This window comes from Miniopterus natalensis, chromosome 9 (assembly GCF_054644295.1).
Source record: "Miniopterus natalensis isolate mMinNat1 chromosome 9, mMinNat1.hap1, whole genome shotgun sequence".
NCBI classification, from domain to species: domain Eukaryota; kingdom Metazoa; phylum Chordata; class Mammalia; order Chiroptera; family Miniopteridae; genus Miniopterus; species Miniopterus natalensis.
Window position 1 is genome coordinate 39,565,314 of NC_142089.1, and position 23,662 is coordinate 39,588,975.

Consider the following 23,662-nt stretch of genomic DNA (forward strand, 5'->3'; position numbering starts at 1 on the left):
AGCAAATCACTATCACTGTAGCAAGCACTGTGAGCTCACAAAGGAACTATTTCAAGTAGTGTTTTCCAAACAAATCCAGGCCCCACATCCCTGGCATTCTGGATGCAGCAGTCTGAGTAGGGGCCAGCAGATGTGTCTGTTTATCACAAATACCCCAGGAAGGTTATGTGCAGCCCGTCTTCCGAAGCTCTGGCCTCAGAACCAGCACAGCACCCAGGGTGGAGGCCAACACCCCGAGGAGGGAGAACAGGGGGGTCAAGTGGACAAAGGCTTCAGAAAGAGAAGGCATGGGAGAAGAGGCCAACTTACACAGAGCAGGCACATGCTAATCTCATGTATTCTACACAATCACCCTGCAATGTTATCTTTATTTCATGTGGGTTTCTTTCATTTGGAAAACAACAGGGAAGGGAAGACTGAAGTAAAAAAGCCACACATCTCTCATACCCCAGGGACCTTTGTAGCCCCTGTTCTGCTTCTAACCAAGGCCAGTGATCTGAGCAGAAACCTCTGCCATGCCCATGGAAATGCTCCTCAACCAGTACATGGCCTCATGGCACAGCCACAGGGCTCCTCAGGCAGGAGAGCCATTCCTGAGCTCAGCATTCATGGTCAGGCCCACTGGCCCTTCCTTCCTCTCCATACTCTAGATCTTCTGACACAAGCACATGTGGGCAATACTCTAGAATCACATGCTTACCGTCACCTTGCTGCAGGCCCACCTCATTGACCTGTCATCCCACCACCTCCCTGAATCACCCCCATCCTCCTTTGAATGTCCAAAGCATTTAACTGGCATCTCTTGCTGGGTACCTAGGCCCCTCTACTTGTTATAGAGTCATCTGTGCCTGTGCCTCAGACTCTTGCTGAGGACAGGCCCCCTGCAGGTGGGTGGGTGGATGGCTGGCTGATCACGCTGGTCTTCAAGGATGGCCTATAAGGCAAAGAGGCAGAGCATGACCTGTGCAGCACTGGTTTTAGTGTCTCAGCTCCCAGGTCTCTCTCCTTTGGGGCCCACACATGATAACCTCATTCAAAGAGAAAATGCAAGACCACAGTAATTGTTCAAGTGCCTCCCCAAACTGCTCACTAACTCCAGTGGATCTCAAAAGGTGCAAGGGAGGACCTAGGAAGCCCAACTCTTCCTGACACCTCTCTGGTCACCTCCGGACCGGCTGCCTACCTTTGTGCTAACCCGACACTTTGAACACAGCTCCTTAATTGCAAGGACCAGACACACCTTGGGTGAGTTGTCTGTTTCTCCTACTGCACAGTCAGCTTCTTAAAGAAAGCAGGGACCAACCCTCCTTCCACTCCTTATCTTCCCCCAGCCCCGAGGGCACAGCAGGAGCACCAGACACCCATTTGGCTTGAGTGTACTTTCTGAAAGGAGACAGAACCCCAAACCCAGCCCCAGCCCCCTTCCGCTTTGGGGGGGGAGGGGTGAGGAGACTCACCTTGCCTGGACAGCACAGTGATGGGGATGCCGGGGTCACTGAGCTTGATGAATGGGCCACACTCACTGTCGATGCCCTCGCGGGCCAGGAGGAGGTTTTTAGTGCACACGTTTCCATGGACCAGGTCTTTATCTTCCTGTGGAGTAGAAAGGGTGAGCTAAACAAAGCGGCCCCAGGGCTGCCTGTCTTCCATCCTTCCCACAATTTCCAACCCTGGCCTCTTAAATCAATCCCTCCATGTTCCCCCGTTACAACCAGACCTAGGCAGCCTAACTCTTCCACAGAATGTGTGACTCGAGCACATTATATAATATCTCTCATCAGTTAAACAGGGAGAATGGTAGAGCATGCCTCATAGGGCTTCTGTGGGACTTTAATGAATTAGAATCTGTAAAAACACATGAACAGCTGAACCACGGTAAGCACTCAATAAATGTGAGCTATTACTGATGCTGGTAGATTCATTCATTCATTCAATAGGTATTGCACTATTTCTTCTCTTACCAATACACTGATGTGACAAAAGTTCCCTCTAAACAAGATTCCTACGTTTGGAACACATGGAATGTCCCAAAATGACCCTTTTCACTAAGCACCAGGCACACCTGTGTTTAACCACTGAGCCCAGGCACTCCAACCTGCTTGGCTTTGCCTGGCTAGCACCTCCTTCCTACCACCCCTATTAGGACATTCTGGTTCCTGGCAGACCTCCAACACCAGATCACAATATACTTACCAAGTAGCTCAGGGCACTGGCCAGCTGTTTAGCAACTTTGAATTTCCACGGTGTGGTGAGGACGTCGCTTTTCCGGTGCATGAAGAGATCCAGGGGCCCTCCCTCCACAAACTCTTCCACCATGATATCTACAAGCACAAAAATAGTCTCATCTGGAACCTTCTGTCTGGGACAGTACCTTCCCTCATTCCTGACTAGGACTCACTTTACGGGCTGATGCTTGGCTTGGAAGGATACAAACATCCTTGGGAGAGGCAAAGAGCAGAGCAACTCTGAGCTGGAGAGGCCTGGGTTCAAGCCCGGCCCAGAGCTCCTTATACAGGGGAACAAACTCGGTTTACCCACCCCAGCCTTCCAGGGCCCAGAGTCTCAGGATTTAGTTCCATGGTCACTATTAACTTAAACATATGACCTGCTCAGTACCTCAAATTCCTCAATTACAAAAAGAAAGGCAAGAAATCTGGACGACAAGAAGGTATCAGCCACCAGGCGTCTTCACAGCACCCTCGCCCCGCAGCCAGAGAGAACCTCCCCTTCCTCAGAATATACTCACTCTCCACGTCTCGGACACAGACACCATAGAGGTACACGATGTGCTTGTGGGAGACCTGCCTCATCATGCTGGCTGCCTCGAAGAAGGCCTGTGGGAGAACAGGACAAAGGAAGGTCAAGGGTCAGCCGCCCCTGGTCTGATCCCAAAGGGGCTCTGCTGAGAGGAAAAGTCAATGGATCCCAGGAAAGCTCGCAACTCTCATCATTCAGGTTCTGAAGGCTGTTCCAAGCCTTCACCGTGACACCAGTCTGGTTGGGCCATGGGTAGGCTAGCTAACACTTTCCCCACTGGATATACATGCCCCACTTTCTCTTCCTTTAAACTTGGGGAAAAGACAATGTTCGGCACTACATTAGAATAAAAGGGAAACCAAGGCGGCAGACCTCTGTCAAGACTTGGCTCCATTTCTCTAATAGTCTGTGGGATCCAGGGTAAGTTTTTACTCCCCTGGGCTTTAATTTTTCAGACTGTGAAGTGACAGCCTGACTACATCAGGGACTCTGAGACCATTCAGCTGCAGTCCTGGGGCCACAACAACCTCCAGGTAGGAAATGGGAAGAGAGGGAAGGGAGAGGCCAGGCAGGAAGGGCTGCTCGATCCACTTCATCTTCAATCCTCCCTCATTTACCTAAGATTACATTTGAAAAAAGGAATTACATAAAAGACAAGTCTGAAAACCATAAATAAGGCCAACATAAGGTTCTTCCCAGCCCACTGTGCTCCATGAGTTCCAGAAATGGGGTAGGGAGGGATGGCATTAGAAGGAAGACACTTGCCAGAGAAATGTCCCTGTGGCTGGGGTCCAGGACTTTGAGGATCACTTTTATTTTCTTCTCTTCAGAAGTTCCTTCATCATCTTTGTAATCCATGAGGGTCCCAGAGTAGATGTGTGTCCGTGTGCCTCTCCCAAGGTGCTCGCCCTGCAGGAGGAAGCAGGAGGTTGGGGTGACTGCTCTCTGGGGCTGCTGGGATGCCAGAGTCTGGGACCGAGGCCTTAATGGGAACACAATACCAGAAAGGGGTGAGGCAAAGGCAAGAGAGCTCCTACAGCTCACAGCCTCTCCAGTGCCTCACCCTGGTCAGGCCTCCAGAGAAAACAAAAAGCTACTTGGCCAAACAGAGTTGTGGCACTTCCTGGGCCCCAGGAGACAGCCCTCCTATTCCCAAACACTCTTTCCTTTCTACTCCTAGCAATAGCCTGTGGCCAAAACATAATCCTGACCTATCACAAAACTTCCAACAGTGCTTCAACAGCCAATGACATCAGCCCCAGCCTGGGCCCCCAGAGCAGACTTAGAGAGGACCCTATAGGGGGCTCTGTTCACAAGCTGGGGTACAAACACAGGGGCTTCTTAGTCCTGGCTCTACTGCTTGCTGGCCGCTTAACTTAGGGACATTCACCATGCTCAATGTCTGCCCACTTTCTGCAAACGGGGATAATAATGGTATTTGGCTTGGATTGTTGTAAGAGTCAAATGAGCAAATAGCTATAAAGGCTCCTGGTACAGACCCTGGCACAGGGTGTGCTTTGTTTCATTGCCCCCTGACCAGGTGCTTGCTATTTCTCATATGTGAACTGTTCATCTTCTATCCATATACCCAGTGCAGGTGTGTACATGTGCATGCTTTAGAATTAGCGATGCATTTACATATGTATTTGCCCTAGCAATCCCACAGAAAAGGCTATGTGGAACCAGAGGCACAGACTGGAGGGCAGGCTCTCAGTTTCCTCACATGTGGAAATGGATAATCCCACCCAAGGAGCGGTATGCGGACTAAACGAGATCATCTGCACAAAGCCCTTAGCACACAATGACCTGTACCTAAGGACTCTCCCAGTTTAAGCTTGAATAATCCTGATCTAAACATTCTTAATATTTGGAATCAGCATGTGATTCATAAAACTTAGGCATTGTTGAGTCATGGACATTAACCCCACAAAACTTGTAAACTAAAGTTCTATTGTTTTAGGACCTCCTATAAATGCAGAGAATGGATGGTGGCTGACTCCTCGGCTGATTCCTGTACCCCATAGGAATGTACACCACCGCTAATCGGGTGTATTAATTTGCACAAATATCACCATTTGTCATCTGTCACTGCAGATGGTGATACATCTGCCCTGTCTCCTGTGTCCTGGCAAGGGCCTGCAATGACTTATTAGAGCGGCATCTGTCATGAAGCGATTCATCAAGGTTATGGGAAGCAGTGCTCCCAGAACATCCCATAAAAGCCATATGCTTTCAGAATAATTACTCTTCCCCAGACGGGTTACTTATTCCAGTGGCCAAGTCATGGCACCAAGCTGTCAGGATTCCACAGCAACCCGCAAAGGCCCCACAGAGACCTCCTTCCGTGCTGCTCCCTCTGCTTATGCGCAGTGCTTGCTCTCCATCCTCTGGGGCTCTGTTTTGATGCCACTTCCTGAAGGAAGCCATCTCTGTCCTCCCAAGGTTAGGTGGGATGACTGTCTCTGAGAGTCCACACCCTAATATCTTTCCCTACTTAGGACTTACCTCTTGATAATATAATTCTCTTCCCCTGAGACTCGGAGCCTGAAGAGGGTGCGGATCGTGCCTGGCACAAAAAGTGTTCCATCACTACTGGCTAAATGAAGCTTGAGGCATGAGGATGGTGGTTATCTGCCCAGTAGCTCCAGGGGAAGGAAAGAAGGAAAGTCCCAAGTGTATGTCAAATTCTAGACAGAAAAGAGGCTGATGCACTGCTGGTCTGGTGATTTTAATCTTTGGGCACAGGGCTGACACCACCAGAGGGACAGAGAATAATAAAGACCTACCTTTAGTAAAGAACTTACAGTAATGGAAGTGAGGCAGCTATAACTGTGAACTTGCACTCCCTCAAAACCCTACCCAACAATTTCAGAAATTAACTTAGTCAAGGAGCAAACCAACCCCATGCCTGCCACCTTCCACCAGCCTCCTTGATGGCGGTGAGCCCATGATGCATCCTCCAACACCTCCAAGGTGTCACAGCCTCTCTCAGGTGGCAAATGGCCCTTTGTAGATTCTTTCTCCCCAAGGCTGCTGGATGCTCTCTCCTTAGCCTTCCCTGGTGTGTGGCTCGATGTAAGGGGACTGCAGAAGGGGTGTGGAATATAAAGGGGGATATTCCCTGGACCTCACACCTCTAGCCAAGGCCCCAGGGCAGCTACAAGGCAAACAGCCTGCCTAAGGCTGCAGACTCTGGGCTAAAGGCCTGCCAAGGCTGGGACACTGCTCTAGGATCTGTTTCTCCAGAGAGTTCTTCAGGCCTCGATTTTGTACCTCCTGCTGCCTCACTGTGTCTGTGTTCAGCTTTGCTCCTTCTGGAAGCATCATCAGAAAGGCCATACTAAACTTCAGAAGTACTTTGTCACATAGCATGTCATGGGGCAATAAGGTCCCTGTACCCTAGACAACCCCCCAAAACCCAACTAATACTATTCCTTCAAGGAGAAAGCGTCTCTGGGGGGGGATCAGCAAGGCCGGGTAGGAAGGTAGGGTGCTGGTTAAACTGCTTTAATTCTGAAAGAAAATTTTCCTTGTCCCCTTTTAACTAGATTTGCCCAAAACTTGACTCTACTCCTCCCCAAGTCCCCAGACTGCCCTGCTGGAGGGAGGTAGGACCAAGGCGGGACCCAGGAGCCGCAGTAATAACTCACTTGCGTGATGTCTTTCTTGAGGATCCGATCGAAACTCAGCTGACTCATGGGGAAGACGGGCTGCCACTCCTGGGCTTTCTTGGTAGCCACCAGCAGATTGGAGATTTCTGTGTAAGAGAGTGGAGAAGTTTGAACGGAATAGCAAAGGCCCAAGATTCCAATCAGCCAATGTCGCCAAGCCAGGGGCTTGCTGAACACATATTTGTGCATTTGTTGGTTCACTAATTCAACAAATATTTGTTGAGTACTTCATTCCTGCCCTCCAGGAGCTCATAGGCTAATAACAGAGCTAAAACAAATCAAATAACCAATCAAAAGGAGGCTACCACTTGTACAGCTACTCTAAGGACAGGCACGAGTGCTGTGGGCTGACAGCAGGATCTGTCCCAGGAGGAGGTAAGGAAGGTTTCCCCAAGCATGTCTTGCTCTACTTCCACAGTCTGGTACATAGTAGGCACTCAATAAGGATTTGTTAAATGTGTGAATGAATAATTGGGGTGTGAGCTCAGGAGGGAGGAAGCAGCAGTATGTTGGGCCTAAGGAGTGATGGGAACAAAGGCAGGGGCTGAAAATACTGGTTTCGTGCAGAAGACGACAGGTGGCCCAGGCAGAGGGTTGTGCCTGAACTTCTCTGTGCTCCCACACTGCCTGACACCAAAGGGGCACTTACTAAATACTTGCAGACTGTACAGATTATGAGCAGACCATCCTCCAAACTCTACAGATTCAAACAGCAAATGGAACACATTATAAAATCTGCCAGGCCAGGGTGACCACAGGTGGCTAACTAGGAATTTATAATCCATGGAAGTCATCTTCCCACCCCGAGGTTAGTTACAGGATGGGGGAAGGGAGCACCTTCAGATTCGACTATTAGAGTGTTCTGGGAACCTCTCAAGATTTTTACGTGTTCATCAATTAGCTGCTGAGTGTCAGGCCAAGTGACCAGAGCACAGTCTCTCAAACCCTCACTACCCCGACAAGGCAGGGTTTTATTCTCCTTTTTCCCCCTTAAGCTAACATTTTCTGCTTTCTCTGTGTTAGCCCCAGTCCTAAGAGCTTTACCACATTAACTCATTGGTCCTCATAACAATCCTATGAGGTATATAATATTTTTACCCACCCCTTTTATAGGTGAGAAAACAGATTCTAAACGATCAAGCCATTTGCCCGAGGTAAGGCAGCTAGTAAGCCCGAAGACCTGGGATTCGCCCTTGAAGTCAGGGATGGCTCCAATCTCACCTTGTTCCCACAGCACCTGTGATCCTACTGGGACATACAAATCTACGTGCTGAAAACTGGGTTCAGGTACACTCCCCCGTTATCACATCCTGAGTCTACTCTCCTCCATTCTGTTATCCTCATTCCACCCTGGTACCTGGGTAAAATCTGATTCAACAGGCATCTCAGGACTGCCGTGAAGGAGAAAAGACATCAGGGAGGGGCCATCAGAATGGTCAGCGCAGAGCTGTCAGAGAAACTAGGGAGGATGATGGGAACAGGGGCCATTCATGGGCTGATGACTGGTATGGCTACTTCCAGGAACATGGCCCTCAGGTCAATGTGAGCAAGGGAAGCCACTTAACCTCCATGAAGCTGTTTTCTCATTAGAAAAATGTGGGTCTCAGCTATGGCCCCTGCTGTGAGGAATAAGACATTGTGCGTGCAAGGATTACTTCAGTGCCTGATGTGTGGGGGGAATGCTCCTTAACTGGTAGCCATTGTGATTGTGACCAGTTTTACATCTTAGCGACACTGTCTGCGCTGCACCAGTGGTTTCTCAAGCCTTGGCAACAGTCACAGGAGTCCTCAGTGTCAGAGCTAAAGATGCAGAAATAGAGCACCAAGCTGGACTCCACAGATAAGGAATGGAGAGGATCAGTGGTGATAGGGCCAGTGAGCTCTGTGGGCCGCGATCTCCTAACATGGTTACCCTCAGACGTGGAGAGGGGCAGTGGGGCTAGACAACACACAAGGCACTCTGAGTGGCTGCCTACTTTCATTTATTCCATGAGGAGTTTCTAGGTTATGTTTTCAAGTGAGAAATGCAGGTTGGGGTCTGGCCATCAGAGCCTTATGGTTAGAAGGGCAGAGACACTGAGGGACTCAAAATGACATTCTCTTTAATGTTCATGATTTCACCACTTCTCTAACTGGCAGGTGGCAGAGGAAGATAGAGGCCTCTGAGGGCCTGCATGAGAACCTCACACACAGGGCTCCTACCCTCCCTAACTCTAGTCCCTTTCCCTCCTTCCTTCCCGAGCACTCTCCTCCCTGCTTACCCTGGAATCAGAACTGGACCTTGCCCCAGAGTTGGGCTGATGGCTGCACCTGCTCCTTTGCAAAGACAGTGTGACAAAGGGGAAAGATCACTGAAGTTGGAGTCAGAAGCGTGACTTCAAATCCCCCTCTTCCTCTACCTACCTAAGTGATCTTGGACAAGTATAATCAGGATAACAGCATACTCTGAGTGGTTATGAAGACTAAATGATTAAAACATGAAAGACCCTCAAACACTGGCAAATTGCAAGCATTACTCACAGGATGGTAGCCATTACCATCATCATCGCTACTATTATTGTAACTTCTACTGATACTGCCAGCTGTGTGACCTTCTACAAGTCACTGAACATCTCTGAGCCTCAATTTCTTCATCTTTATGACAGCTACAAAGAACTATGATATAGATGAAAGAAATGCAAATATGCATTTATACTTCTTGGGACTAGTAAGTACCCACCAATATGGTAGCTACCGCTAGTTACTGACTTGAAAGGCATTAGTGAGTGATGATTCTATTTTAGGTGCTGAGCTTCCCAAGAGTCACAGAGTGATGAGACCCAGATCTTCACAAATTCACATGAAGTGACAGACACTAAACATACTCAAGGCAGGTTCCTGGAGCCTCAATAGAAAGCCACAACAGAGGGGCTCAATTCCATTCCTGTGCCTCTCCCTCCACAGCTGCTGGCTCCCAGATCTGGGCTAGTAGGGGTGGCGTCTACCCCTGAGACCTCCCCAGCTGATGCCTGCAAAAAATCATGTTCCAGTCTCCCACCTCACCACCTGTCTCTTCCTGTGGCTGCTGTTCTCCATGTCCTCAACCTCACCCAGAGACCACTAATTTCTAGGAAAATAAAAACCGCTTCTAATATCTGGAAGGAGAGATTATGTGAGTAAACGGGATTGTTAGGCTTTAAGGTTTTAACTCAGTCTGAGGTCTCACGGCCAAGTGGCAGATAAGTTTTTACCTCTGCGGAACATCTTTGAGCACAAAAACAAAGTCTGCAGTTATTCTGTGACGCTGGCAGGAAACCCTATCTGATTGACCAGAACACAAGTCCTTCCTCTTTCACCAAACTCAGTGACAGTCCCTTGCTGAGAGACCAAGAAGTGATTCAAATATCAAGAGCCCAGGCCCTCTCTGTCCTGGTGCTGCTCCACTGCCCACCCCTGATGTAAAGACTCAAATGTACTTCCTTACAAGAACAGGGGACATCTGAGACTCCCCAGAGCACCTTCAACCACTTTTACTGCTGTCAGAAAAAAGTGCGCTGTCCTTTGAGGCCTGACCTCTATGAAGGGAAGGATCTGACACATGGTAGGGGAACATCAAAAAACCAATACTCAAGGGGTCTGGCATCCAGGTGGACCTGGCATTCACACCCCTTTGACCCTGACTTTCAACACTTCTCCAGGTCTCAGTTTTTTTCATATACAAAATGGGGCACTTGACTGGGTGACCCCTAAGGGTCCTTCAAGTTCTCACATTCTAAGAGGTGATGAACCCACCTGCAGTACATCAGTGACAGGTTTGCAGGGCTTGAAAAAGAGCAGCCAAATTCCTCATCCCCTCCTGTCCATCTTATTCTCTGATCTTCCCATGGCTCCCCACTTCCTATAGGATAAAGTCCCAGCTCCTTGGTGTGGCACTCAAGGCCGCCCACAGTCCTAAGTGTCTCCCTCCCCAGTCTCACTTCCCCCTTCTTTCTAATTTCATTGAAAACATTAGCCCTCCAGAACCTTTCCGCAGCCTGCTTTTGCCTGCCACTTCGCCCCCCACATGCTCTGCTGGAAATGCCCTTCTCTAACTGGTAAGCTACCCCTCGCTGTCCAACACTGGGCTCAAATTCACTTCCTCCGTACAGCCTTCGATTCCCTGTAACTCAGGGATTTTGACCTTCGCTTCTCTGCAAGCCCAGAGTCTGTTACATGTGTGTGTTAATTAAAATACCCAATACATCCTGCAGTGGCCTCATTTCCCTGCAACATTTTCTGTATTAGAGAGGAAACCCTTGGAGAGCAGGGACCGGGTGTTAGGCATTTCTGATTCTTTGCATGTAACATAGTTCTTGGCCCACAAAAGATGTGTCGGGATCATTTCTCAGACAAATAAACCACTGACAGGGGAACCTCAAGACATTTTATCTTAATGAAGAAGTAAGTTTCTCATTATGAATCCTAAACAGGCCTCCTTCTGCAACCTAACAGGGATATGGAGAAAAGTGTGTTTTTCTATAAAAAATGCTACACTTGAGGAATGGGATTTGAGATGGGACAAACATATAAGAAAGCTCAATGGAAAACACCTAGAAACTGTGGAGAGGGGCCACTCTGCAAAGCAGCAGCATGTTTTGGTGGGTCTGGATCTGGGGGCACCAGTGAAGGGCAAGGGCAGCACTGGGCAGGTGGGGCAGGGGGGCGGACCTCGGGGCTTGGGCTGGCAGCAGCGCTTCAGCACGAAGCTGATGTTGTCTGTGCGCAGGATCTGCTTCTTGAGGTGGCTCATGAGCTCCTCCAGGCTGGGGAAGCCGCGGTCGGAGCCGTGCAGACTGTAGCGACCCTTCTGCACCTCGATCTGAAAGTTCTTGAACTGTTTCTGGCCACCCAGCACCTGCCATTCAGAAAAATGAGCAGAAATGGTGTTTTAAAAGAGTCAGGCAAATGTACCATGGGGAACGACAGACGAAGCTGGTGAAGGGCATACAGAGCTTGGTGCTATCTCTATAACATTTCTGTATCTAAAACTATTTAAAAATAAAAGTTTATCATAAACGAGAAAGCAAAACAATAAATATATAAACAATAAAAGGGGGTCAAGAAGAAGGAACTGATAAGGGCGCTGACACTCAGGCAACAGCATAACACAGTAGTGTTACATAACATAACAGCATAACACATCCAGCACCTGCAGGATGACATTCACGGGAGCATCAGCCTCTCAGGATGGCTGCTATGATTGTACGACATGGTGCATATAGAAAAGCACTTTATACAGGTTATCTAATATGATTATGCATAAAATAGTTATTACTATCTCAAAATTTATCCAGGAACTCCCTCAAACTGAGTCCTTCCAGGCTACATGTCCATTGAGGAGAACCGCCTTGGGAGGCGGCAGTCAGCTGTCTGGTCGTTTCAGGGACCCGCAGTGCCACAGAGAGGAAGCATAAGCACACCTCTTCCTTCATGGGCACTTTCGGTACAAGGAAACTATTTTAGTGGTTAAGAATAAAAGCCAGAAAGTTCTACTTATGCTGTAAATTAGGATAAGATATTTAAAATCTCGATGCCTCCACCTTTACGATGGGGATAATATCACCTACCTCGTAGGGCTAATATAAGGCTTAAATGAGAATATCTAAATAAAGCACTTAGCACAGTGCCTGGTGAGCTAAAACGAACAGTAGGAGTAATCATAGCTGTGATCTCTGTTTTCCCCAGGTAAGGTGACACCAGGTGGACTATATCACTGACTCACTGACATTCTTGGTACAGGTGGATTCTGCCTCACAAGGAGGTTGAGCTGTCTCATGCACCCATCCAGGTTAAAATATTAAACTTCCTCCAAAGACTAATGAACACAGAAGACAGGCCTCCTGCCAAGACAAGCCCAACAAGTTCTCAGCCACTGCTCCCGAATCAGCCCAAGGCCTAGGTGTACAGGAATGCCCTCAGGCAGGCAATGGCTCCTGGAGACACAGCCCAGGACACTTGGCAGCACTGGGTACCTCTGCCATTTCCTCTTCCTACTCCTGAGTCCAGTCCCCGAGGGTTCTCTGGTACTTTTCCTTTCCGTGTCTGAGGTCTTCAATATGCTAACATGCTACTTCCATCTCAAAGGCCCCACCCCAGTTCTCCCAGTTCATGTTAAACCCAATCAATACTCGTGTATTTATTTGGACTAATTCTCTGAAATGCACTGTCTTTTTAAAACATTCCATTTCCTGTATTTTTTTAAAAATTACATGACTAACAAAAGGCATTTGTGGTCTAGTGAGGTAAAGTCAATTCTGCCTTTTATCTTAGCTTTTGGGACTTCTCTCACATTATTCCAAGCTTCCAGCTAAGCTTGAGTCACCAAAAGACATCTCTACCTATAAAAACATGGAACAGAAATCTATCTGTTCAAATGTCTGCAGCTACCATCTGGGGGAAACATGTGAGGACAACTGCTAAGGTGGCCTTCTTGGCACTGACTTGTACCAGTGAATGCCACAAACGCACACAGCTCTGGGTCTGTGCTAACCTTGGCAGTGAATATAAAATAAACTTCTCTAAACGTCACACTAAACTTCACGAGTATGGGTGTGAACTGGTTTTCTGGTCATGTTCCACCTTCTAGAACCACAGTGGACCCCTGCCGAGGGTCCCTTGAAGGAAGAAAGAGGAAGAAAGGTTATGGGGGATCTGGCTGCTGGGGAATGGCCTTCTTTTGGACAGCAGGTTGCCCCTATCAGAACTGGCAGGGATTTTCTCAAAGACCCAGACTTTTCTACCCCCACCCAAGAGCAGTCCTCTCCACAGCAGCCCCTGGACCAGGTGGCACTGGACACCCTGTGCCATATGGCTTGACCCAAGCCAGTGTCTTGACTGACCTCAGGCTTTTCAAAGCAGGTGACGGTCATGAGGATGTTGTCAAAGTCAGTGCAGCTCCATCGCAGCACATACATCCCCTCCTCGCTTCCTTCTTGCCGCAATTTATTGATGGCGTATTCTGTGCTAGAGGGAGAGACAGACAAAGGGAGCTCACCAAACAGGAGCACTCTGAACCCCATGGGACAACCACTCCCTGAACTCCCTCAAGTCTTGTAGCCTTATCACCTTACCTGTCCTGGGTCCTAAAGTCCTCTCAGATATGATACATGAGGCAAGCAGAGATGCTGGCGAGCATTGAAACAGATCATCTGAGTCTCCAAGGTCTAGAAGAGGACTCGGCATGCTGCCCAAGGCACTGAGCCCTGTTTATCCCCAATTTCCCCATACATGCTGTCTCCAGTGCTAGTCAGAAGAGCACCCTAAGGCCGGTGATGGGGAGCTGCCCATGATGCAGTGGTAGGGGTCCCTCCGCACCGTCCCCAGGCAGCACAACTAGAACAGGAGCCTCAGGAAGGTGCAACTTCGGGGTTATTCTATTCATTGCTGTATCCCCAATAACCAGAGCACCCTTGGGCTCAAAGTAGCTGCTCAATAAACGAGTAAATAATTAAATAATTAAATCAGTGCCCCAGCCTTTATGAAGCTCATATTTTGGATAGGGAAAGTAGGCAGACAAGAAACAAATGGACACGGAAATAAACATGGTGTCAAGAGATAATAAATGCTGAAGAAAAATAAAGCAGAGTAAAGGAGCCAGGAAGTGCAGGGTGAGGAGGGGGAAGAGATATTGTTATTTTATAGAAGGTGATCAGGGAAGACTTCATTGATAAGGTGATATTTGAGCAACACCTGAAGAAACTGATGGCTATGTAGATTTTGGAGGAAGGGCATTCCAGGCCAAGGGAAAGCAAGTGCCAGGGCCCTGAGGCCCAACTGTGAAGGACGTGCTTCACTATAATGCTCAGCCCCTTGCTCTGCAATTCTTTGTATCTATCTCCCTGGGGGTCTGTAAGCCTCTCTAGGCCAGGGTTCACCCACTTATAAACTACCTGTCCACAGGTAACTGGAATCGGGAAGAAGGTGGGAACTGTGTCATGTGTAAGGCAGCTAAAGAGATGCTTCCCCAGATATATTTTGGTCTGGAAAGAGAGACTGAGAAGAAAAACTGCAGCTGTTTTCCTTTGCCTGAAGGGCAGTCATATGAAAGGAGAAGTGAACCAAGACCTGTAGCTTCAAATAGCAGAACTCCAATGAGCAGGCAGAAGTTACAGAGATGCAAATTCAATCCCAGACCAGAAAGGTATATGTGTCTGGAACTGTTAGAGCTGGAATCTGCTGGCTGCCTCATGTAATACTAAGTAGCACATCCCCAGAGCTATATGAGCACTGGCTACCAGTTCTGAGATGCAGGAGGGACAAAATTCCAGCAAGGCCCCTTCCAGCTCTAGGCTTGGTTGCCCTCCCTGTCCCCACCATTTATCTGACACTTTACAACAAGCTGACTCAGGATTCTATTATTTACTTCTCTGTCTGATGTTGAGACCTGTTCCTATCTCTCAAGTCACTCACAATGTTTGGCACTGCGAGGGATTAGGAAGTGTAGCACTTCTTGGTCAGCTGTGAAGAGGTGAGGAGTTAAACTACGAGGAGACCCAAGTGAGGGAGAAGAGGTAAGGAGCTGCCGCAAAGACCAAGATAAAAGATGACAGGAATGCCTGACCAACAGACAACAGGCATTTATATAGGGCACCAAGTCAGAACTAAACAACATGCTCAACTGGCCCCCACCTAAACAACCAATGACACCTGTCTGAGGAGGCCATGCACACCATCACTAAAGTGAGGGCTCTTTTCACACTGTAGGCAACTGAAAAGGTAACAGAACCAACCAAATTGGACCGTGACAGCCATTCTGTATGTTGTGGACGATCAATGGGGGAGCCACATCGGTGCAGAGGTAATGATGGGCATCTGCTGTGAGCCGAAAGTAGCCGTCTACCAGGGACACAAAGGACAAGGCCTCCTCGTGAGAAGAGAGCTTCAGTTCCTGGTGAGAAAGAAGAAAATGCCCATGTTACATAGTCTGCCTACCATCTTAAGCAGCTGACTCTATAGGGAGGTACACAGGGAGCAGATATTTAAAACACAATGGAGAATACATGACTCTAAAGGCAAACTCGTTTTGTTGATAACTGTACCCCTTACATTTATATAGGATTTTGACTGTTTGCCACTTTAACTATTATCTTAAAACTATCAGATGAGATACAGTGTGTTTGTGTGTGAGGAAGGGTGGAAGGGGGAGCTGTGGTAGGCAGGAGACCTGTGAAGAAGCTGCTACCTGGGTGCAAATGGAAAAGCCAGCCAGAATCAAGGTGGCAGAGGCATAGAAGTGGAGATGGGAGGGGCAGAGTATGTGTAAGTGGTACCCAGGTCTTAGCACTAAGCAATGACCAATGCAGTAGGCATTATACCTGTTTCATAGAAAAGGAAGCAGAGCATACATAGATGCTTCATCTCATGCACAGTTGGTCTAGGTGAAACTCCTGGATTTTAATTCAGGAATGGCCCCAGACACAATGATCAAGTTACTAGATTAAGTCCAGGGACCTCTGAGGGTGTAGAGGTGGCAGAGAATCCTACTCAAAGTGGGAGAGGAAAAGGCAAAAGTGAAGAGGGAGGGAATTTCCATGCAAGGGAGGTTCTCAGAAAAACACTTGGAGGCTTCAGGTAGTTTGTGTGTGTGTGTGTATGTGTTTGCTCTTAATCATATAGTCCTGAGCAAAGGTTGCCCATTTGAGAGGAGCCATGGGGTCAACCAGGAACATCTTCTGGGGAAGGAAGGTATATAAAGCCTTTATTTAGAGCTCTGACTCAAAAAAATATTAAAAAGCACCTGAGTCTTAAAAGTAGAACAAAAAGAGACTTGAATATAAGACTTTTTCCACTGAAATGAAAAAAGAACCTGGTGGCAAAGAAAAACAGACCACTGAAGGGGAAGGGAGCGGATAAAAGCAATAGGAAAGGACAGAGGTAAGGAGGCCAAGGCACAGTGAGCTGTGATGCCAAGGGAAGGGGGCGCTGGGGTTGTGAGCCAGGGAGGCCAAGAGAGTGCAGGGCCAACACAGGGGTGGCAATTCAGGAAGGAGAGACTGCTAAATATGCTTCCTTTCAGATATAACCTAGCATCTACCTGCAGATCCCTAAAGAGCAAATTCAAGATGGTCTGGTTTGGGTAGCCTTTCATCCAGTCATACGAGCGAGACCAAGTAAGCACTACGTTCCCTAAAAGGGGAAGTCTGAATGGAAATAGGAGACATTAAGGAAATGCAGAGAGAAGAGAGAAATCAAGATATGATTTTATAACATGCTAGCATCATGCTGTCCTGAAAGAACAGCTTAGAAACCCCTTGGCTGTGAAGGGACAGAGGAGTGAAACAAAAATGAGAAAGTATCCACAGTGTTCACCCACAGGTTCCAGACCAAGCTCATCTGGGTTCAAATCTCTTTATCTCCACTTGCTATTATTATGTGCAAGCATGTGTAATCATTTTTATAGGTCAAAAATTGTCAAATATTGGCAACTTCAAATACTGGCAACTTCTAATAGCTGTGTGACCATGGGTAAGCTACTTAAACCTTTTTGTGTCTCAGTTTCCTCCTCTGTAAAACAGGGATAATAATATACCCACCTTATAGGATCAACATGAAAATTAAAAGAGTTGAGATTTGTAAAGTGTTCAGAATAGGAAGTGCCTGGCATGTAGTAAGAGCTAGTGTCTGTACAAGAAAATAAAGTAATGGGGAGATCAAGTATTTATTTCTTCCTGACTTCTTCTTGCTCCCTACATAGCACTGTAGCTTGGCAGAGTCACTGACCCATATGGTCAGAGTGAACTCTGACTTAAATGACAGGTGTACCAAATGGGTGCCAAACTTGCCTCTGGCAGGCAGGACAGGACAGGGGCAGGCTCCCAAAAACTGTACCAGCTGGCTGCTGCTCCTCTGCCATGCATCTGCAGGGTTTGGCCATGTTGAGGAGCCAGACCACAGGTGTGCCAATCTTCCCCTCACTATACAGTCTCTGGATGAGAGAATGCCTTGGAAACCTCAGCAGCACAGGCGGATCTGCCACTTTCTCACTCCGTGACCTGCACAAGTTTCTACACATCTCCTAAGTCTCAGACTCCCCAATGGAAATGGAGCCACACTTCCTCATCTAAGGTTCTTGTAAGGACTAAATAAGACAATGGAGACACAGCCTATAACATGGCCTACTATCTACAAGGTGCTGAATAAATAACACTTATTTTTTATTTACTCCTATTTTCCATCTTCCCACTAACATCTATCTGGGTTCTTTTACCTCTCCCTGCACGTTATTTTTTACTATGCTTCCCTGATGAAATTAATGTATGTTTATTGTTCTAAAAAGGGGGGGATAAGAAAATTAAAATCACCATAATCCCACTATAAGTAATAACTGTTAATATTTGATTACTTTTTTCTAAGATCATATGAGGTATATACATACCTTTTCAATGGTTTTTGAACAAAATTGGTACCATTCTACAGATAGTTTTATATTCTTCTCTTTCCCATTTATAAAGCATTTTTCCAATTAAAGAAATCCAGCAATTTATTTATATAATATATTCTCATTCACAGATCACTGCCTGCATCTCACTGTGCACAAATGCCTAGGAGCCTGAATGGAGGGACATAGCAATATCTCCTTTTTTTTTCTTTCTCTCCTCCCCTTCTTTCTTTTGTTCTTTTTGTTAATCCTCACTCAGGGATATTTTTTCTACCAAGTTTTAGTGAGAGTGGAAGGAAGTGAGGGGTGGGGGTGGGGGTGGGGGTGGGGGTAGGGGGGGAGAGAGAGAGAGGGAGAAGCATCAATGAGAGAGAAATACATCAATTGGTTGCCTTCCGCACATGTTCTGATGTGTGATCCCAGGGCCAGGGATCAAACCTAAAACCCAGGTACGTGCCCCTGACCGGGAATCAAACCCATGACCCTTCGGTGCATGGCCAATGCTCTAACCACCGATCCACACAAGCCAGGGCATCAATATTTTCCAGAGTTTCAATACATGTAGCCAAACTGTTTTCCAAAACGTACACCAAAAGACAAGTTAACGCCCTGCGTCATCCTATACACCAAAAGGTTGTGGATTAGATTCCCAGTCAGGGCACATACTAAGGTTGCAGGTTCTATCCCAGTCGGCTGCATACGGGGAGGCAACTAACTGATGTTTCTCTCTCATATAAATGTTTCTTTCTCTCACTCTCCCTCTCTCTAAAAAAAGAAAAATTAATAAAAGCATATCCTCAGGTGAGAATTAAAATAAAGACATATTTTAAAAAGACAGTTACTGTAAAAGGGTGGCCGTCTGTCCTAAACCCTATCACCAGATTCTTTCCCAGCAATGAGTATTTGCCAAATTTTAGGCAAATACTCATAGTATTTCCCTAGTGTTAACTACCTTCACTTTGTGAGGGCACCCTGCCTCACCAGCCCATTCTCTCCACATGTTGTCAGCCGTGACTTCTCTGACACAAACATGTATATTTTGGCAGGGTTCCCACTTCCCCTGCCAAACTGGCCTGCTTGTATAGGTTATGTCTTCAAATGATACCAAAAGAGAGGAAGTGAGATTGAGCACCACTTCCTCTGTCCGACAGTCACTTGGGTGTGCCTGACACCACGATGAGAACGGCCAGGGTGGCCACAGCCACCAGCGTGACAGTCTGCTAAAGTGCAAAGTGGGGCTTCCTACCAACCTCACCACTGGCTCTGCAGAGAGGCCGCACAGGGGCCCTGGGGGGAAACACTGACATTCACTGATCTTTTTTTTCCTTCAAATCCACACATTTTGTGAACTAAGTACTGCTGCAGAAATGTCTTTGGGAGGGCAGCAAACCCTGAAACGGATACATATCTGCAAGACCAGACCAAGGCACTGGAATGTACAGGTGTTAACAAAAACGGACGTCATCATGTCAGTGTCGGCAAAAGGGACCTTCTGACTTAGGGAGGACAATCCTCAGGCTCTCTGGGATGGGACCTCTGAGAAGCACGTGCTACATGCCTGTCCCTGGCAGAGTCTTCCTCTCACCACCAGACGCAGGATGAACAGCTCTGGCAGGGACTCACCATTTTCCTGTTGTCCTGCTTGTTAATGCTGACGGCCGCGTCCTTGATCACAATGTGGGTGATCTCGGGGAAGTAGGAAAAGCTGCTCCACTCCTCGCGGGCCTTGCTCTTCTCCTCCTCCTTCTTGTGTTTATTTTCAAGTTTTTTCCGTTTCAATTTATTTTTTTCCTTTTCAACAGGAACAACCTGACAACATGCATAAAAGTGAGAGAGCTGAGTTGGCTTTCTCGTTTTCTGCTGGTAGAAGGTCACTGCTCCTGGGGACACTGCGGGGCCTGCATCCGAGGAGAAGCCAGCCTGCCTGGGTTTCAGAGACTGGGAGAGGATGCCTAGGGCTAGGGCCACAGTTTTGGTCCTATCAGGAAATCATGGATTTTTATACCTAGAGGAAACCTTAATGAACACGATGACTAAACTCTTTACATAACCTATGATGCACAAGTAAACTCAGAAAGGCAAATAACTAACTGCACACTAGATGGGTATCTACAGTCAGGTCCCCTCCCTCCTGGACTCCTGGTGTTTCAACAGGCAGAGAACACGCTCTTCCCAAATACAACGGGACAGAGCGTGGGCTTTCTCTCTCCACCATCTATCACTATCTCAACTTCATAACAACATTCAAGTGAAAATTTTCAAAAGAAAGTATAAATAATCCAGGGGGGTCATGGCAGCGTAAGTTTAAATATTTTGTGTAGCATGAGTCTTGAAGACTAGCGATCTGGGTTAAGATCCTGCCTTTGCCAGTTACTTAACTAGTTAGTTCTCCTCTTTGCGCCTCCATTTCCCTATCCATAAGGCAGAGACCTTACATCTTCACAAGGTTCTTTGAGGGTTAGGTAAGTTCTTATTAACACAGCACCTACTATATAGAAAGCGTTCAGTAAGTGTGAGGCACTGTTATTTAGCAAGAGAATAAAACAGGAGAAAATGAATCTTACCTTTAATATTATTATTTATAATGATGATGATGATGGCAGCTATAGTAATTAACTGAACATTTATTATATGTGAGGCTCTGTACTAAATGACATTTAGTTCTCTCAACAACCTTATCTGGTAGATACAATTTAATGGTAAGTATGTGAAATAACTAACCCTCCCAAGGCCATGTAACTATAAATAGTGAAGCTACGATTAGTTAGAACCAGGTATATTTAGATTTAAAACTCATGCTTTGAAACTACTCTGCTCTATTGCCTCATTCAACAAATACTTCAAAAAGAAGCTTCAAATTAAAAAATCAAATATCCTATGTCATGAAGCCAGAGGCCTAAGTTCAATTTTTGGCATAATCACTTATTAGTTATGACCTTGGACAAGTTTCTTAAATTCTCTGTGCCTCTGTGTTCATCTATAAAACAGAGATAATGGCAGTATTCCCCTCAAATTTGTTTTGTTTTTTAAGGAATAAATGAGTTAATAACATGTAAAATGCTTGGAAAAGTACTCTTGGTACACGGTAAACACTCAGGAAACATCTGCTGTTATTATATTATTACATATTATATATGTTGCTATATTTCTCTATTTCCCTACAAAATTCAATAAATGTTTATTTAGATCTACTGCTACATGCAATAAAAGATGAATGATAGTCCTAGCCAGTGTGGCTCAGTTGGTTGGGTGTTGTCCTGTGTACCAAAAAGGTTGCCAGTTGGATTCCCAATCAGCGTACATGTCCTGGCTGCGGGCTCAATCTCTGGTACAGGGTGTCCAGGAGGCAGCCGATTGATGTATCGCTCTCACATAGGTGTTTTTCTCTCTCCCTGTCCCTTCCTTTCTCTCTAAACATCAATTAAAAAATCTTAAAAAAAAAAAGCTGAATGATACATGGTCTCCAGCCTAAACAAACTCAGCTGACAGGGGTGATGGGCATGCAAACAGGTAATTACAATCAGATAAACAGAACATACTATGTGACACAGGATGCTCTGTTTTGATCAGCTACCTATTGCCACTTACATTTGGTTTCTGCCTCCACTGAATTCCAAGATTTCCAGTCACCATCACTTCATAGTAGAGAACGTTTCCACTGTCATTTGTATTAAACCGATTGATCTCATTTTCTGATGAAATCAGTAACATGGAAGTCTCAAATATTTCAGCACCATAATGTTTTGTCAAAGTTTCCAAGGTAGCCAGGTATTTCACCTTCAGGTCATGAGTGGACACACTGCTGTCACAAATGGTCTTGTTGTTAAATTCCTTTAGGAAATCCTTGAAGACATTATTTATCCGCATCCTGGTAAGAAGGTTCCTCTGTCTGATGGATTTATTCAATGTTTCTGGAATATATCGCTTGTAGCTAAAAGAAAGTAGAAAAAAATGTGTTTTTTTCCCCCCACAAACAGGTTAGCAGAGAAGAGTTTAGAAACAAACCTAAGTCTATAAGTCTTCCTTGCACTTGTTGCCGGATGAGAAAGAAGGATCTACTCCCAGCCATTAGATGGAGTAAGGACCGAGGAGGATAATCATTAGGAGGTAGAGGTCAATAGGGACTGAAAGAGAATAGAAAAGTACACGTTCCACAGACTTTATTGAGATGGAATTCCTGTGAGTATCATCAAATTTTATGGGTCACAAAGGAAGGCTGCGAAATTGACTTATCTATGTTTTTGCTTGCTGGTGTCACTGTTCCTGTGCACACTGGTACTCACATAAACATACTATACAGCATCAATTCAAAAGTGGTCTGAAAGGTGTCAAGAGTGATTATTGGTGCTTTCTATGTTCTATTTGCATGTCTGTTTTATATTTTTTCTTTTCTTTTTTAAAATATATCTTTATTGATTTCAGAGAGAGGAAGGGAGAAGGAGAGAAAGAGAAACATTAGTGATAAAAGAGTCACTGATCGGCTGCCTCCTGCACGCTCCCTGCTGGGGATGGAGCCTGAAACCCAGGCATGTGCCCTGACAGTGAATCTAACTGCGATTTCCTTGGGTCATAGGTTGATGCTCAACTGCTGACCCATGCCTCCAGGCAGTATTATAATTTTTTCTATGAAGATCACACGTTGTTATTAGAAATGAAAAACTATATCAAAGCTAATTAATACAAAAGACTTAGTGTTTGCCATGTGAAAATGTCCCAACAAGTAAACTGAAAGAATATTATCCATCAGAGGGTTAAGGGGGCAGTATCTATGACTAACAGAATCTCAAACTGCTAAACCATGAGCCAGTTTTAAAGAGAGTAAGAATACCCATGAAAGAAAGAACAAGTCCACTGGGGCCAAGTGAGTGGGAAGACTGCTGTGCCTGTCACTCTAGGCCTGAGACAGCACCTGGCACAGGGTAATCCCTGCTGCATGAATGGTTCCAAAACAGTGGAAACTGTGCAGCTAGTAGTTTATCCCCAAGTTTCATAATTTTTATTAGGTTAATGCAATGGAGGGGAAGATCAGAGGAGAGTTAGCCTCTTGAAAAAATAAAGAGGAGGTACCCAAAGAGTAAAAGCCACAGGGGGAAAAAAGAGAGAAAGCAGTGATATAGCATATATCTAATCAGTCCTTGCATTACTGAGGAGCCATTCGTGATCTGCTCCAGACTCCTCTGGTCAAGGGCAGAGGAGATACAAAGAGATACAAGAAGTAACCTTACGAGAAAATGCATGTTGCCTATCACAAAGTTTACAGCTCCATACAATTATTTCCTCTTCAAAATGAGGCTGTCTTCATTTGTGACAACCACGAGAGCTCCCTGGAAAAAAATACTGTATTTCATAGATGTGTGGAAATTACACAGACTGACCATTTCTTCACAAAGACTTGATTCACAACTGATACTTTTAAGTAAATAAAATTTCCTTAAGATAACAGTTGATCATCCTTCACATTAGAATTAACAGCTCTCTACTGAACTCTAGTTCAGGCTAGGGATGGTAGTAGCTACCTGTAGAGCTGTAGTGAGAAAGATTTTAAGATGGGTCCAGCACACAAGGAGAAAGTGCAATGATAGATGGCAATGCCCACTATGGGCAGAGAGGGAAGGGGAGGGCATGTGCGCCAGTACTTTGACTGGCACCCCCCTCCAGCCCAGAAGATTCACTCTAATACAAATTTCTGAGGTCATCAGCAAACATTTAAAATCAGGACACAATCCTAATTGTGCTACTTTTTATAAATATTCTAAAAAACATTTGTACTCTGAAGAGAGGAAGGGTCAGCCAAAAGCTGGCAGAGGTCAAACTGAGATGATCGAGAACATACAAAAAT

General features: G+C 46.2%; 1 protein-coding gene across 1 annotated transcript in view; it reads right to left on the reverse strand.

Moving 5' to 3' along the window:
* The window catches only part of JAK1 (Janus kinase 1), a 53,543-nt gene that overhangs the window by 11,993 nt on the left and 17,888 nt on the right, over window positions 1-23,662 (reverse strand). Inside the window, exons 6-15 of the mRNA XM_016208370.2 lie at window positions 21,412-21,754; window positions 19,447-19,632; window positions 15,176-15,333; window positions 13,286-13,409; window positions 11,115-11,301; window positions 6,408-6,514; window positions 3,523-3,666; window positions 2,747-2,834; window positions 2,194-2,321; window positions 1,458-1,593 (exon numbers count right to left, since the gene is read on the reverse strand). Of these exons, the coding sequence (XP_016063856.2) occupies window positions 1,458-1,593; window positions 2,194-2,321; window positions 2,747-2,834; window positions 3,523-3,666; window positions 6,408-6,514; window positions 11,115-11,301; window positions 13,286-13,409; window positions 15,176-15,333; window positions 19,447-19,632; window positions 21,412-21,754 (1,601 nt within the window). The remainder of the gene's footprint in view (window positions 1-1,457; window positions 1,594-2,193; window positions 2,322-2,746; window positions 2,835-3,522; window positions 3,667-6,407; window positions 6,515-11,114; window positions 11,302-13,285; window positions 13,410-15,175; window positions 15,334-19,446; window positions 19,633-21,411; window positions 21,755-23,662) is intronic.